General features: G+C 39.2%; 1 protein-coding gene across 1 annotated transcript; it reads left to right on the forward strand.

The window, feature by feature from the left end:
• The first annotated feature begins 302 nt into the window (after positions 1-302).
• On the forward strand, positions 303-12328 carry LOC102919667 (killer cell immunoglobulin-like receptor 3DL1). The gene is made up of 9 exons (XM_076572579.1): positions 303-372; positions 4886-5170; positions 6335-6640; positions 9007-9293; positions 9547-9554; positions 10093-10130; positions 11458-11583; positions 12036-12082; positions 12185-12328. Exons 1-9 carry the CDS (start codon positions 303-305, stop codon positions 12326-12328), a joined length of 1311 nt encoding a protein of 436 aa, XP_076428694.1.
• Positions 12329-12730: the final 402 nt, after the last annotated feature.

Consider the following 12730-nt stretch of genomic DNA (forward strand, 5'->3'; position numbering starts at 1 on the left):
TTATTTCTTTGAATTTTAAAAATGTGTGGAATTTTATTATTCTAAAAATCGACAAAATCAAGTAAAAAATTGAATAATTATAACCTGACACTGGATTACTATAAGTATGGTCATTTTGATTGACACATTAGGATTACTGTTACAACATGAATACTACTCATTGGACATGTTGCACAGAAAACCAGAGGAGAAATTGAGCCTCAGATATAAAAAGTTACAATATGCAAACCTTTGGAATCATAATCAAATTTGATTATTTGAAATAAAAAGTGTTGGGTCCAGGATGCAACTCAGTTGTAGTCATGGTGAATGCTGTGGCTGAAGAGCTGAACTCTGAAGAATTCCAAGAAGCTGTGATCTTCCAAGGCCATGGTAAAGGGGGAGCATTTGCAAAGCCTCATATGGCAACACGCACCTTTAATCCAGGCACATGGGATGGGATTGAGGTGCACTTTGAGTTCAAAGCCAGTGTGGTCTACAAAGTGAGTTCCAGGATAAACAGGGCTACAGAAAAACTCTATGTGGAAAAAAAATCAATAAACGTGGGAGTGACAGCGGATGTGCTCTGTTGGTCAGCTTTCCGTGCTGTGGTCAGGTAGATGCTTTGAGCCTCTCACAACATCCTGTAAGTTTTATTCTGGCTCTACCTCTTGTCAGCTGAAGCAACACCATGCTGTCTCTACTCCCAAACCTTGTGTGTATGGGTGAGTCCTCCAGGGAATGAAGGGTATTGAATACCAGAGTGCAAATGTCATCCTGGGAAGCTGGATCCATCCTCAGCAGAAACACTGACTTCCATGCTGGATTTCAGTTCCTGAGTTCATCTTAACTAAGTGAACTCTGATTCTACTCTACAGAGACCCAACAGGAAAGGGGAGGGTCATATGGCTATGCTATTGGAAGGAGATGGATCATCCAGCATGACTTTTTCTTTGCAGGCTTCTTCCTAATCCTGAGGACATTGACAGAAGCAGGTGGGTCCATCCTTAAAACTTTGAGATACTACCCATCCCAATACATAGGTTTCATTCTAACATGAGAGCACATATCACAGGGTGTTGACCGGTGGCTTCTGTGAGTGACTCCTTGGTGAGTCTTCTGAACTTCTGAGTTAGGATCCAAGGAACCAGTCTCTCAGGTCTCTCCCAGATACTCTCTGGCACTGTCCCTGGCAGAGTCAGGCATCAGCTTTGATCAATTAAATTTTTTTGGTTTTTCAAGACAGGTTTTCTCTATAACTCTAACTATACAAGAAGTCACTTTTTACACTAGGCTGCCCATTAATTCAGATATTTGCCTGCCTGTGCCTCCCAACTGCTATGATTAAAACAGTGGGCTATTACACTTGGCAGATAATCAACATCTTTAATTAAAATAATCTTCCCCCTTGCCATGCTCTGAAATGACAAACTCCACATATTTTGAAATTTGATGTAATAATTTATGACTTTTTAAATATGTGAGTCACTTGACAACCATTGAAGTTGTTATTTTTATCTACACACATCTATGCTACAGATAGAATCTGTGCACCACTGGCACACTATTGCAGCTTCTTAGTTTGGCTTGATTTCAGTGAGAATCTTTTACATTTTCCACATGAAGATGTTTTCATGCAACTCATTAGCAGCCTTTACATTTAGTTTGAAGAACTCCACAGAATTTCCTGTGTTGTGGTGATGAACTCTATCTCCTAATCTTTTTCTGAGAAATTCATTATGTCTATTTCTAAAGCACAGAGTTGCTGACATTTATAGACAGGTTTTTCTTTTTTCTACTCACCTCATCGAATAAATCATCCTGGTCACTTGGGCCCAGAAATCTTTGCTCAGTTGTATACCATTAGGTGTGTTGAAAGTACCTCATGTGTTCTTTGCTTGTTTTATCATTCTGATTTCAGGATCTCTTGTGAAAATAATGTGCTCTGTGATTGTGATTATTTGGGTTGGATTTCTTTTGTGTCTCTTGAACTTCTTGGACTTGACCATGTTCATTTTATTCCAAGTTTCAACAACGTACTAAACTTTTCTCTATGATTTTTTTCTCTTTATTTTTATTAGCTCTCTTATTTCTGTATTTTTGTTAATATTTTATTGAATTTCACACAATGTATTAATTATATTCACCCCCTGCCTAAACTCATCCTAGTTCTAACCCCTATACCCAAGAAAACCTCTATATTCCTTTACCTTTTCTTTAAATTTTATGACTGGTAATTTGGTATTGGGATGATATTTAAAAAATCCTGTCATTCTTCTTCATTGAATTTTAATTCAGTTTTTGTATTTACTCATTAGATTACATAATGCTTGATATAAGCACACTCATTCTCCTATTGTATCAATATACTATTGAAACATTCTATTAATTTTTAAATTTTTGCATTTATTTATTTATTTATTTATTATACTATGCCACAAGTGTGGAAGTCAGAGGACAACCTTCTGAATTTCATCATGAGAGTCACAGCAATGAAATACAGAGAGCCAGATATGGCAGCAAGACCCTTTTCCTATTTAGACATCAAGATGACCCACATGTTTTTTCCAACTCAGTAGTTGTGTTCTTGACTTAAGAGGGATGTTGCCAAAATATTTATCTGTTGAATGATTAACTTCCAAATTTTATAAAATATTCTAGACGGTTCCTTTTTAAGTTATATCATGTCTTTTTATTTTATAAAAGATTTTGCCATTTAAATTTAATTTCTTGAGACTTTCATAAATGAGTACTATATTTGCATCATTCCTAGCCATTGGAATATATCAAAAGAACTTGACATCTTATGCCATGGATGCATTCCATGTCATGTTCTTTGCTGCTCTATTTTCAATAGCTAGGACAAGGAAACAACCTGAATGTCTTTCAGCTGATGAATGGATGATAAAAATGTGTCACAGATATATTGACGAAAAACAATGAAACCATGAAATTTTCAGGAAAATAAATGAAACTATAAAATATTTAGCTGAAATAACCTCGACCCAGAAAAAAAAGTGCCACTTATTCTCTCATTGGGGGGGGTCATAGCTCCAAATATTTATTCATAGTTTCTTATAATTCTATCACTTCATTAAAAATACTACTGTGAATTATTTATTGTGGGCTTCATAGGCCTTCCTTTTCTGTGTTTACTTCCAACGTCTCACCATTGTTCTCTGTCAGGTTTGACTTCTCGGATTTCCATGCTTAAGTTCTGACACAAACACACCTGCATAGTGAAGAGAATCACCTCCTCTGCACATGCAGAAGTTCTTTGGTTGTAAATAGACCTTTACTACTTAGTCTAGCCTGAGAAAGAAGTTGGACAAATTGGTTACAATTCTGAACTGGATGACCTTGATGTCAATTTCTGTTGTTTGACTAGCTTGCATCCTCTGTTTTGAGATCAGATATTGTTGTCACCTGGGCTTCTGGTTCAGTAAGATCACTGACCACACTCCATAATCAGGGACAGTTTCTCACTGGGTCCATAATCCCCTCTGCCAGGACAGTGTTGCAAGATGCCCTCATTATCTGGAGTCCAAATTGTCTTTACTGTGGTGTTTTGTTATTGTCTCTTTCATTAGGAACATCCACTATGTGAATACAAAACATAGACCAAGATTCATGGGCTGTCAATCGTGAGTCCAAACCCTTTTCATCACTATGTGATCCAAGTGACAGGCCAATTGTATCCTCTCAATGTTCCACATGCAAGGAGTCTTGAGATGGTGGAGAAACTATATGTCTGCCTCTAACTTATCACTTTCAGTGTAGAAAAATGAGCAAGCAAGTGACCCAAGTGGCAGAGCAATGCTAGACTTTCAATGTTCCACATATGTGTGAGGGGTCTTAAATGGTGGAGAAACTATATGTCTGCCTCTAAATTATCACTCTTGGTGTGAAAACGTAAACCAGTTTGACCTCTGTGAATGAAGCTCTGTACAAGAGTACAGAAGGGACAGAGTAGTTCAAAGGCTGTTTTCCTCTCTTATGTTGTGGATTTTCTCAATTCTGTGGCCATATGGGACAGCTCATCCTCACCCCTGAGGTCTGGAATAATCACAATGTAATTCTAATCTTAGTATTGTTGGACTTCTAGAGTCAGTGAGGGTGAATCAAGAGCATTCCTTTTCTGCTGTCTTAGTGACCACAATTTCCTTCTGTTATTTTACAAATAAAGCTTTTACTCTAGCATCTAATGTAATTTATTTTTAAATTACAATTTTTTCATGACCAAATATACTTTGTTATTTAACACTTACTCTACATTATCAGTTAACATATCTTAGCATAGAAAGATAAACCATAGATATGTGGTAGTTGGGGCCACTCATTACATGAAAATGACCCTATTGTGTTTGAGACTATCCTTGGGAACATACAACACATGAAAATCTGCTCACCCCATAAATGAAGCCCATAACAGACCAAGCTGATTGCATCAAAGTTTAAATAGGTGAATTTATGCGTTAAATGAGATAATAGCAGTGTGTATGAGGGGTTATTAGCAGAAGCAAAGGTTGACTCAAAAGCATTACTGAAAGCACACCTCATGTAGGTGATTACCAAGAAAGCCAAAACTAGGGAGCTCTCTGCACAACTTGCAGGGAGATAAACAGGTGTTAAATATCTCCACTTAGGATTCAGCAGGTCCTATAGCTTACTGTTTCTACAGAACTGGGAAAAGCTGATGAATCTTGCAAGTTTCAGCTTTCCAATATATATGATGTTTGTTTACCTCCTGTATCCCCTGATCATTTCTACCTCTCACATTGAAACAAGGATGCTTCAATTAAGAGAAAATGGTTGTATAAATGACCAAGAAGAAGTGAACATTGACACTCAGCACTCAGGAATAAAAGGGGAATCAATACATTTTTTTCTGTGTATCTTTCTGCAGGAATTCATGACAAGCCTTCATTGTCTGCTTGGCCAAGCCATGTTGTTACACTGGGACAATATGTGGATCTTAGATGTGACTATCATAAGGAGTCTTCCATGTTCAAGCTGTACAAAGAACTTGGACCTCCTATGCCTCAGTTCCATGACAGAAAATTCTTCAAAACCCTTCTCTTGGGTCCCGTGACACCGGAATTTGGAGGAACCTACAGATGCTATAATTACAATCATCAGTACCCTAATAAACTGTCATCACACAGTGACCCCCTGGAGATCATAATTTCAGGTCAGAAATCATAACTGGAGTGTAATTTCATTTCCCCAAAGCTCCTTATGCTTGAATTTTCAGAACAAGTTTTAGTCAGAGTCTCAGCATTATAAAGGAATTTTCAGCACACGGAAATGGGTCCTATGGTGGACATAACATAAACCCAAGGACATGCACTTTCTTGTGCCTAAGCCTTCATGAGTGTTAAGGCAGTGTTAACGAGTGTTGTGTCAAGGATAAATTGAGCTTGAAGATGGAATTCAGACATTAACGAGTCGACAGCAGAATGGGAGAATGTCCTGAATTATCCTGACTCTGTAGAACCACAATGGCTCATATACCAAATAAGGAAAATGCAGTTGTGGGCAGAACAAAGTATCATGAGGGAGATGCCCTACTGCTACTTCTGACAGTGGAGGACGGGTCCAAGTGCTAAGAATGCCTGAGACCTTAGAAGCTGGGAGGGAAAAAGTAATGGATGCTTCCCTACTGATACCAGCAGTAACATATCTCTGTAGATAACTGATTTATTCTGTTTGGGCTTGTTTCAGAATTCTGATCTTCACAACACTTGTGTTCTTTTTAAGAATATCATTTGTTATGGTAGTGATTGGAAACTAATACAGGAATTCACATCAAGGGAAAATTAAAAACTTGGCAGGGATGTGCAGAGAACAATAAAACCCAGTTGGTAATGCATCAACATGGAGGAAACAATGCTCATGATGGTAGATCTGGAATGCCTTATAGAACTTTGAATAATAGAGAGGGCTAGAAGAGTTGCCCTGATATATCTATCTTCACTACAAATTCTCTTATCTTGCCAATTAGTATACTTACTCAAAAGTAGTATTAAAAGGTCTCATGATGGAGCATGACATAAAGCTTGCCAAGTTTCCGGAATTCTTCAAACTTAGAACAGAACAACAGGAACTGTGGTAGACATTATCAGCAGATACATTCTCACAACAAGTCACTGGAGAATAATTGTGTTGCTACTAGAGTCACAGAATTGGGAAATGTCCAGAGAATGATGGAGGAGTCTGTGTACAAAGTCAACATAAACAGAGACAGGACATTAGGACACTGACAGGAAGAACAGTTTAAGGCGGGAAAAACATAGATTTTTCTTGGATTCATAGACTGGCATCAGGTTCATACTCACAATCTCCTTACTCCTAGGAATCTACAGGAAGCCTTTCTTGTTGGCCCTACAAACTTCTCTAGTAAAAGCAGGAGAGAAGATGACCCTGGAGTGTCATTCAGAGATTATGTTTGAAACCTTCATTTTGACTTCACATAGAAAGAAAATAATAAAGGCTTCTTTTGAGCTTTCTGCAGAATCTCATCTTGGGGGATCCCAAGCAAACTTCTCAATAGGCCCTGTGACACCTGACCATGCTGGGACTTACACATGTTATGGTTCTTACAATCACACACCATATGAGTGGTCTGAATCCAGTGACCCTGTTGACATAAAGATCACAGGTAAGTGAGTGTTACCTGCTACTCATTCTCTCTGTGATACAAAGTAGTTATTCTATATGCTAGAAGTCCTGGGAGGTCATCTGGAAGATGAGCATGAGAAATGTAGAGAAAGGCAGCCTTGGTGAGAATATTACTGACATAAACAAATAAAATGGGGACACAATAAGAGAACATTTGTTATATCATATAGCACAGATACAGAGCGGTCAAGGGAGTCATAACTAGAAGTAAAAAGAAAGGGGCAACTTGGTGAGCTTCATATGAATCAGAGACAATGATGTCCTTCTACTAATGTTCAAAGGCCTCAACAGTTCAGATTTTGTTCACCTTCTACCTCCATAAGACGTCTGTCAGAAGACCTAGACACATCATTTGTCTGACTTGAGTTTATGTGTTGGGTAGGGCTGGTTCTTCATTTGTCCTGAGGTCTTGGTGCAGATGACATACATATAATTTTTATGTTGATTAACTTTCTCCCTTTCTTGTGGTTGACTGATTATTCATCCTAGAAAAGCATTACCTTAGGAAATTGAGTAGACCTCCAATCGCTGTCTGTTTTCTACATCTCCAAACTGTTTTCTGTCCATGTTTCAATTATTCAGACATTGCAGGATGGCTGAAAAATGCTGCAGGGGTGACCCCTGAGATAAGCTGATACAACTAAAACAGAAACATGGAAGTATATACATACAGTAAGTCAGACAGAGGGACTGAGAGATAGAAATGGCTGAGGAAATAATGAGCATAACATGTGATGGAAGAGAAAACCTGCAAAAAGACTTAATCTTGAATAGAAAATTTGAAAGTGGAAATGGAGAAATAATGGGGGATATTGGAATTTTTAACATACAGCTAGGGAGGCAGATGAAAGGTCACTCTAATAGTACACACACTAAGAGGAACAAGAGAGGGGAGACCATCATGGCCCCTGCTCAAGGGGAACAAACGCATGCATAGAACAGTCTGTGCTTTGAAAGAGAGATTGATTAATATGGGAATGTAAAAAGAGACAAGATCGGATTTGAATAACTTAGAATGAACTCAGATTCTGGATTATCAGCATACATAGGATGAAGGAGCTATAGGTTATGAAACTGGAAACTAACCATGAGGGAGGAGGAGATTTACAAGGACAGATGAGGAAAGAGGTGGAATACACATGCCATGGAAGAGGAAATAAGGAGGAAAGGACCAGCAAAGGTGGTACAAGTGAGGGAACCAGGAAGAACTGTATGAGGATGTCTTAATGAAGTTCATTACACTGCATTCTAATTAAAAATAACAAGTGCCTCTAATTCAAAGAATTGATTGACAAAACATTTGGAAAAACTGAAAGGACAAAATAGAACAATTGGAAAAGGAATAGAATCAGGGGAAGTTCATGGACAAAAGAGAATAACAGCATAATTATGATCAAGATTACATAGATAAATATATATAAGGAACAGTACTTAAAGAAAAAGAGGGCATGAAATTATTCAATTATATTTTAAGTTCAAGTTTTTAATGAAAACAAATATACTAATATATCATATATACAAGTAAATATTTCATAATAAATTCAACTGTTACATAAAATTAATATATGTTAATGAAACAAAATAAAAAAGACAGATGATATGAACCTATTCATATAGAGGCATAAACCGGTAAAAAGCAAAAATTGGGGTACAATGTGTGGTTACAGGATTGAAGTCAGAGACTCAGTAAAATACTGTAGGAGGAAAGGGGGAGAGGGGAATGTTACACGAATCCTAATTGATCTTTTAATAAAACCCAGAGCCAGATATCAGGGTGAAAGCTGAAATTTCAGAGAAGCAGAACAGCCACAGCCACCACCTCTTACCCTACCAACTCCTCAGCCTGAAAATGCCTGAGTTCCTGTCTCCTCCAGCCTTATGTTCCTTTCTCTGCTCAGCCATATCACTTTCTGTCTCAACCTTCCTAGTGCTGGGATTAAAGGTATGTGATCCCAAGTGCTGGAATCAAAGGTGTGTGCCACCGCTGCCTGGCTCTGTTTCTCTTTTAGATTGGATTAATCTTGTGAGGCCGTTGTGGCCTTGAACTCACAGAGATCCAGATCAATCTCTGCCTCTGCCTCACAAGTGCTAGTATCAAAGGTGTGTGCCACCACCGCCTGACCCTCTGTGGCTAACTCTGTCCTCTGATCTTCGGGCAAGCTTTATTTCCCAGATTACAAACAACATGTCACCACAGGGGAAGAGATGGTGAAGTAGAAAGAAGGAAGGTAAAGGTGGAGCCAAGAGAGAGAGATCACAGACCAGGAAGGAGGAGACAGAAATGAGGAGGGAATGAACCCTGGCAAGGAGCTGCCCCTCTAACTGTATCTGCCTCTTTTCTTCCAGGTTTGTACAAGAAACCTTCTCTGTCAGCCCTGTTGGGCCCTGTGGTGATGACAGGAGAGAACGTGACCTTGTCCTGCATCTCTGACCATCAGTTTGATGTGTTCCATCTGTCCATAGAAGGGGTGCCTCAGGGGCACGGGCTGCCTGCAATGCAGAGTCACAACAGGACATTCCAGGCCAACTTCCTTCTTGGTCCTGTAATCCAGACAGGGAAGTATAGATGCTATGGCTCTTTCAGTAACTCTTTCCATGTGTGGTCATCCCCAAGTGACCCATGGTACTTTCCTGTCACAGGTAAGAAAGCCTCATATAGAGATCTCATATCTTGTGACTAATGAAATACTAAAACCATGTCTGGGAACCATTCAAATGATGATGGAGAGAAAGTATCATAGGCTGCTACAGAAAAGGGTTGCTGGGAGTCATTTTGTAATATACATACAAATATAACATATATATTAAAACATTGGTCTCAGTAAAATGTGTGTGTGTGTGTGTGTGTTGTGTGTGTGTGTATACATGTAACAATACTAATCAAAGGCAAAGGGGCTATCAACTTAAGGGAGTATGTAGAAATCTTAGCAAAAGATTATGTGGTGAAGGCTGGAGACAAAGGAGGGGGAGAGAGAGATAATTATATTTCATTTAAAAATATTTCATTGGATATCAGATTACAAAATAATCAACAAGGAGCCTCCCAAACAATCTTTATCTTGCTTGGCCAGCCACACTGAGATGTGTATGTATCCAGGGAGAATTAGAAAAAGGTCAGGAAAGACTCATTAGGTGTAATCTTGCAGTCAGTTTGGGCAGATCAAAGAAGGAGCAGCCCTCCTGAGCTCTCCCTCACATAAATCTCTCCGCAGTATTCCTATTGATTCATCACAATTTGAAATCCAAGGAGAGAGTCTGTCCCCCAAGTCAAACCACAGAATGTCATCCTATCATTCTAAAGGGTCAGCACTAAGAGGTGTAGTGGGTTCTGGTTACTGTGCAAATTCATAGGACTTTCCATAAGTGGAAAGCAGACAGCCTCTTGATGAACTTTCTCCCTCTCCTGTCCTCTTCCCTAGTAAACTCATCAAGAAACTGCACTTTGTGCACAGAACTGGACTCCAAAACTTGTGAGTAATTGATTCCTCTCCTCTATTTTGGAAACTTAGGGACCAAAGACTCTTGCATTCATGTTTTGGCTCAGCTCCCTCCCAGCTCTGTAGTCTTAACATCATATCCCCTCTGATTCTTAAACTCTACAACATCAAAATTTTTGGGAGCAGCATGGGGGCTGCACCTGAGGCCTCCTACAAGTGAAAAGGGGAATATATTTTGCTGTCTTACCAAGAAAAAAGGGGCCGTTCGAGTTCTGTTTCCTCTGGAGAGGGAGTGATGGGTCATGACATAGGAAGCAAGTGAGCAGAAGGGAAGACTTTTTTAAAATATTATCTGTGGAAGAATAGACATGATTTCTTTTTTCCCTTTGGGAGAATTTGTTGTCTGTTTCAAATGTGTTGTCGATGTAGAAGTTGCTAAACAAATTAAGTGAGCAGTGGTCTCAATCTCAGATTAAGAGACTGAATACAGACCTTTACCCGGTGTCCTACAGATTACTGCCACTGGCAGAGTGTTCATATATTTTTGGATGTGTGAACATCTGCTGGAGCGTGGTCAGCTTACTAGTAACAACACCCTGGAAGCTGACACTCGTGCCCCCAACAGTTACCACTTGCATATATCCCCTTGACTAGAGGTGGGACTTCACATCTACCTCCACTCTTCATGCTGGGATTTTGTCTTGTTTGATCTTGCACCACTCTTGGGCATGCTATGACAGCCTCTTCTTCACTTCATATATTCAACTGCCCTGCAGTGTACAGAGACAGTTTTCCTATAATTATCTCTTCTGTCATCTCTTTCACAGTGGTGCTGAACAACTGGAGAAGGATATGAGACATAAACATCTGATTTAGGGGCAAGATTTCTACAGTCTCATATTCTCCACAGCTTTCCCAGTTGTGGGTATCTGAAATAATCACCATCTATAACAAACATAGACTTCACTGTTGAGAGTTGAAAATGCATTAATGGGAGCGGGGCGGTAGTGGTGCGTGTCTTTAATCCCAGCACGCGGGAGGCAGAGGCAGGCAGATCTCTGTGAGTTCGAGGTCAGCCTGGGCTACAGAGTGAGTTCCAGGAAAGAGGCCAAAGCTGCATAGAGAAACCCTGTCTTGAAAAACCAAACAAAAATGCATTAACATATGGGCATAATGATAAGCCATTAGGAGTCAGCTTAATACTATTTTCATTGAACAGTATATTATTCATGAAGTTTTCCTCAAGTCTCTTGCCTGAAAAAAAATTATGTTAATTATCTATCAATCAGTAAATATTATGCAATCTATCAAAATGGAGATCCTAAGATTTGCCTCTTATTGGGTTCACATCTTCCTCCAGATAACCACAGGAACCTGCATATTCTGATTGGACTGTCAGTGACCATGACCCTTGTCTTCCTCATCATCCTTTTTTATTCTTGTTGCTCTGCCAAAAAGAGTAAGTCTCAGAAACAAGCCAGTGAGTGTCATCTGAGAAAACAAGACCAGAGAAATACAGGTGTGTATTCTTTACTTACAAAAGGACACTTGGACTAAGACAGAGAAACTGAGGCAGGGCTTTCTAGAGAGGAACCAGAGCCCTTGTTCTTCCCCTCAGCTCTCAGACCACTGACTAATTCCTCACTGCACCTTCTGCATCTTCACATCCAAAGCATGCACTAATATCCAGAAAAATGTTTTATAAGACACAGACAGAGGGGGAACGGGAGAGAGAATGTGCAGAAGAAATAATTACTAAGGTAAAGCATTTGTAGGGCAGGGCTGTCAAAATAGAGCAGCAGAACATCTGTTTCTAATTTTCTGCAAATGAGCAACCTTGGGTTTCACCATATCTCTCACTAGTAATTTGAATTTGAAATGAGAGTGCAGAAGTACTTTATTACATGTGCTTGATTACTTCTGTCTCCTAAAATGCAGCCATCATGGATCAAGACTCTGAAGTGAGAACAACACTGAACAGACAGGTAGGTCCTCCTAAGTCTGCCCTCTTCCATACAATCTAATATTACTTCATTCTCTGCAAGATTGTGTGTACACAACATCACTTGACATTTATCTCTTTCTAGGATCCTGAAAGACAAGAAGTGCAGGAGGTGGCATACTTAGAATTTGATCAGATGATCTTCAAACAAAAATTGACCACTCCTAATTCCCAGAGTCCCAAGGAATTTTCCACAGACCCCAGCATATACATGGAAGTCAGGAAATGATAAACTAAGATCAAAGATTGTTTGTACTCCATGAGTTCTACAAGATCTGAGGAAGTTTTCTGTGGAGACCACAGCCCTTTTTCAAACAAGGACTGATAGATGCGGTGAAACAACAGCTGGAATCTGAAGACAGAGGTCTCTAACTTTGGAACATCCTTCGTGATTCTTATATGGTTTTCAAAGTGGCTTTCCTTTACTCACAGATGTTATGGTCCTCACTACCCACTCAACAGAAACTAACCTCTATGCTTGGTCCATGGGTCTCTATTTCACTTCACTCTGGCAGACCTCTACAACCTGATTAGCTATAAATTTTAAACCTACTTAAAGCTGTAACCATGATAAGTATTTCACAACTCTACATTAACAAGAAGCTCATTTTTATTAGTATATATTTCTAAC

This window comes from Peromyscus maniculatus, chromosome 1, assembly GCF_049852395.1.
Source record: "Peromyscus maniculatus bairdii isolate BWxNUB_F1_BW_parent chromosome 1, HU_Pman_BW_mat_3.1, whole genome shotgun sequence".
Taxonomy (NCBI): Eukaryota; Metazoa; Chordata; class Mammalia; order Rodentia; family Cricetidae; genus Peromyscus; species Peromyscus maniculatus.